Source organism: Oncorhynchus gorbuscha, linkage group LG03, assembly GCF_021184085.1.
Source record: "Oncorhynchus gorbuscha isolate QuinsamMale2020 ecotype Even-year linkage group LG03, OgorEven_v1.0, whole genome shotgun sequence".
Lineage (NCBI taxonomy): Eukaryota > Metazoa > Chordata > Actinopteri > Salmoniformes > Salmonidae > Oncorhynchus > Oncorhynchus gorbuscha.
Genome location: NC_060175.1, coordinates 87578526 through 87580740, shown reverse-complemented (window position 1 = coordinate 87580740; position 2215 = coordinate 87578526). Strand labels below are relative to the sequence as shown.

The window sequence follows — 2215 nt, the reverse complement described above, 5'->3', positions numbered from 1 at the left end:
ACAAGCAGGGTTTTTAATTGGAGATTCTGAGGTTTGGGCTGTGCTATAAGATTGCACAATATATTCCAACAGTAAATACAAGTAAACTACAAATCAGTATATGTAAAAAGAAAAAGTGGTAGTAGCCTACTGACTTTTGACACATGGCAAAATAGGCAAAATATTTACATCACATTCACTTTATAAAACCTCACTTTACACAAATAACCTATTTCTATTTTGTCCGTCTATCAGGCAACGCTGAACATAGTGCCGGTGTTCCCACACTTATCTGTGAAGTTGATCCTCTTTCCACCAGTGTCCCCATAGCTGCTGACATCCTCCTGCTCTGTCTGCTCAGGGCTCTCACGGGAAGAGTCCTTCATGACACTGTAATACACTGGCACATTGTACTTGGTAACCTTCTCTGGGTCTAGTCCATTGCCCTTGCAAAGCTTTTTGAAGGAGGCACGGAACTTCTGAGACATCAGGTTGTAAATGATAGGGTTGATGGCACTGTTGGTGTAGATGCATAAGCGACAGAAGAGCAGGAACCATGTGTTTAGGTAGGGTGGGTCCATGAAAGAGTTTACCACCACCAGCGTCCGGTACGGCATCCAGAGCAGGGAGAAAATAATCACCACCACTGCAAGCATCTTAGTAACCTAAATTATGGGGCACAGGGCAAACAAATTGAAAAATGCACGGTGCGATAATTGACTCAAATGCTGCTGGTCGTTTTTAAAATTATTATTATTATTATTTTAAAAATTTACTGATGAAAGGCACTTTATGCCCGCAAATCAAATTGCAAAAACAAAACAGTGTTTTTCTGGTGTAGTGTAGAACAGTCTAATGATGGTAAACAGAGGTGATAATAACAGATTTCCATGGACTTTGAAACCATTACTATGAGCCTGCTGTGATCTATCCTCCCTCTCTTGAATTACAATCCAAGTATTACGCCCACATGATTTGTCCAGTTAGGATTATTGTAATCCCATACTACATTGATAAACTGTCAAATGCTGTAGCCTAAATTATTACTGTGAACACATTTTGTACACTGTTGTCAATTTAGAAGCCTTTATGAAGCATGTATTACTATCCTCCTGATCTGATGAGCTTACCTGTTTTCTTGACGTCACTGCACCCTTGCTTGACTTGCCCAACACCTTGACTGTGCTGCTGGAGCGTCCCTGGTGTATAGAACCTTCACTATTGCCTTTGAGATTGGTTGGCAAGGGGCTCATGAATAAAATCCTTGCGATGAGACCGTACAGCACAACAGCCACAATCAGAGGGAGGACATAAAACAAAGATAAGTCTAGAAAGTAAATTGGCATGTAGAGGTTTCTTGAGACACGGTAGCCACAGCTGACCAACACCCCATCGGCGTAGACGGTTTCGTTCGTGTCCACTAAAAACAACCACATCATGCAGTAAAGCGAGGTGAAAATCCACACAAAAGAAATGATTCTCTTCGCCCGAGACACAGTGCAAATAAATTGCGCCTTGATGGAGTGGCAGATAGCAATGTAGCGCTCAATGGTGAAGGCTGTGATGGAGCAGGATGATACATTGATACCCAGGTATTGCAGGTATGTGATGCAAAGGCACCCAGCATAGCCGTATATCCAAGAGTCGACTACTTCAGAAATATTAGGTAAACCTGCCGCTAAAAGGACGACAAGGTCCGCAATAGCCAGACTGACAAGATAACAGTTAGTAGGGGTCATCATGTTTTTGGTGCGCAGCACAACCAACACCACCATTATATTCCCCGCTATCCCAACTCCGCATATTAGAAGTGTGAGAACAATTGTTATAACTTGTACTTCCATGGAGTTCTGTGGCATATTAATCAGAACTTCATTCTGTGTGAAATTGATGACATCTTGAGAGTTGTTATTAGTATTCTCCATGGTGTTTTACTTGGCACATTTCTTCTGCTTTAATTTGCCTTGAGGTGGAACAGAATTAAGATACAAATGATTCCAAGATTGCCCAGAATATATAAAAAGTTATAGTGAACCAATTATTTTGTTTCACAATAAGATACACATATCAGTCAATCATCATGTGAGATTACAAAGACATTTGAAATGAATGAAAGAGCTACTATATAACAATTACAATAATTGAAAATAGGCAGTTTAGCGACCATGGTTAGGAATGGTCTAAGCTTCATAACTCACCAAGTCCAGCTGATATCCACAGAGACAGTAGGGAAAGG

At 40.8% G+C, this 2215-nt stretch overlaps 1 protein-coding gene across 1 annotated transcript; it reads right to left on the bottom strand.

The window, feature by feature from the left end:
• Positions 1 to 230: 230 nt before the first annotated feature.
• On the bottom strand, positions 231 to 1904 carry LOC124022770 (thyrotropin-releasing hormone receptor-like). Its single transcript, XM_046337458.1, has 2 exons — positions 1110 to 1904; positions 231 to 644 (listed from the first exon to the last, which is right to left on the bottom strand). Exons 1-2 carry the CDS (start codon positions 1902 to 1904, stop codon positions 231 to 233), a joined length of 1209 nt encoding a protein of 402 aa, XP_046193414.1.
• Between the last annotated feature and the right edge of the window lie 311 nt (positions 1905 to 2215).

Bases quoted from the DNA above. Each gene is read 5' to 3' on its own strand.
- LOC124022770 (XM_046337458.1), bottom strand. From the start codon at position 1,904: ATGGAGAATACTAATAACAACTCTCAAGATGTCATCAATTTCACACAG. The intron at 645-1,109 runs GTAAGCTCATCA...CCCATAATTTAG, and splicing joins CAGTGACGTCAAGAAAACAG to GTTACTAAGATGCTTGCAGT.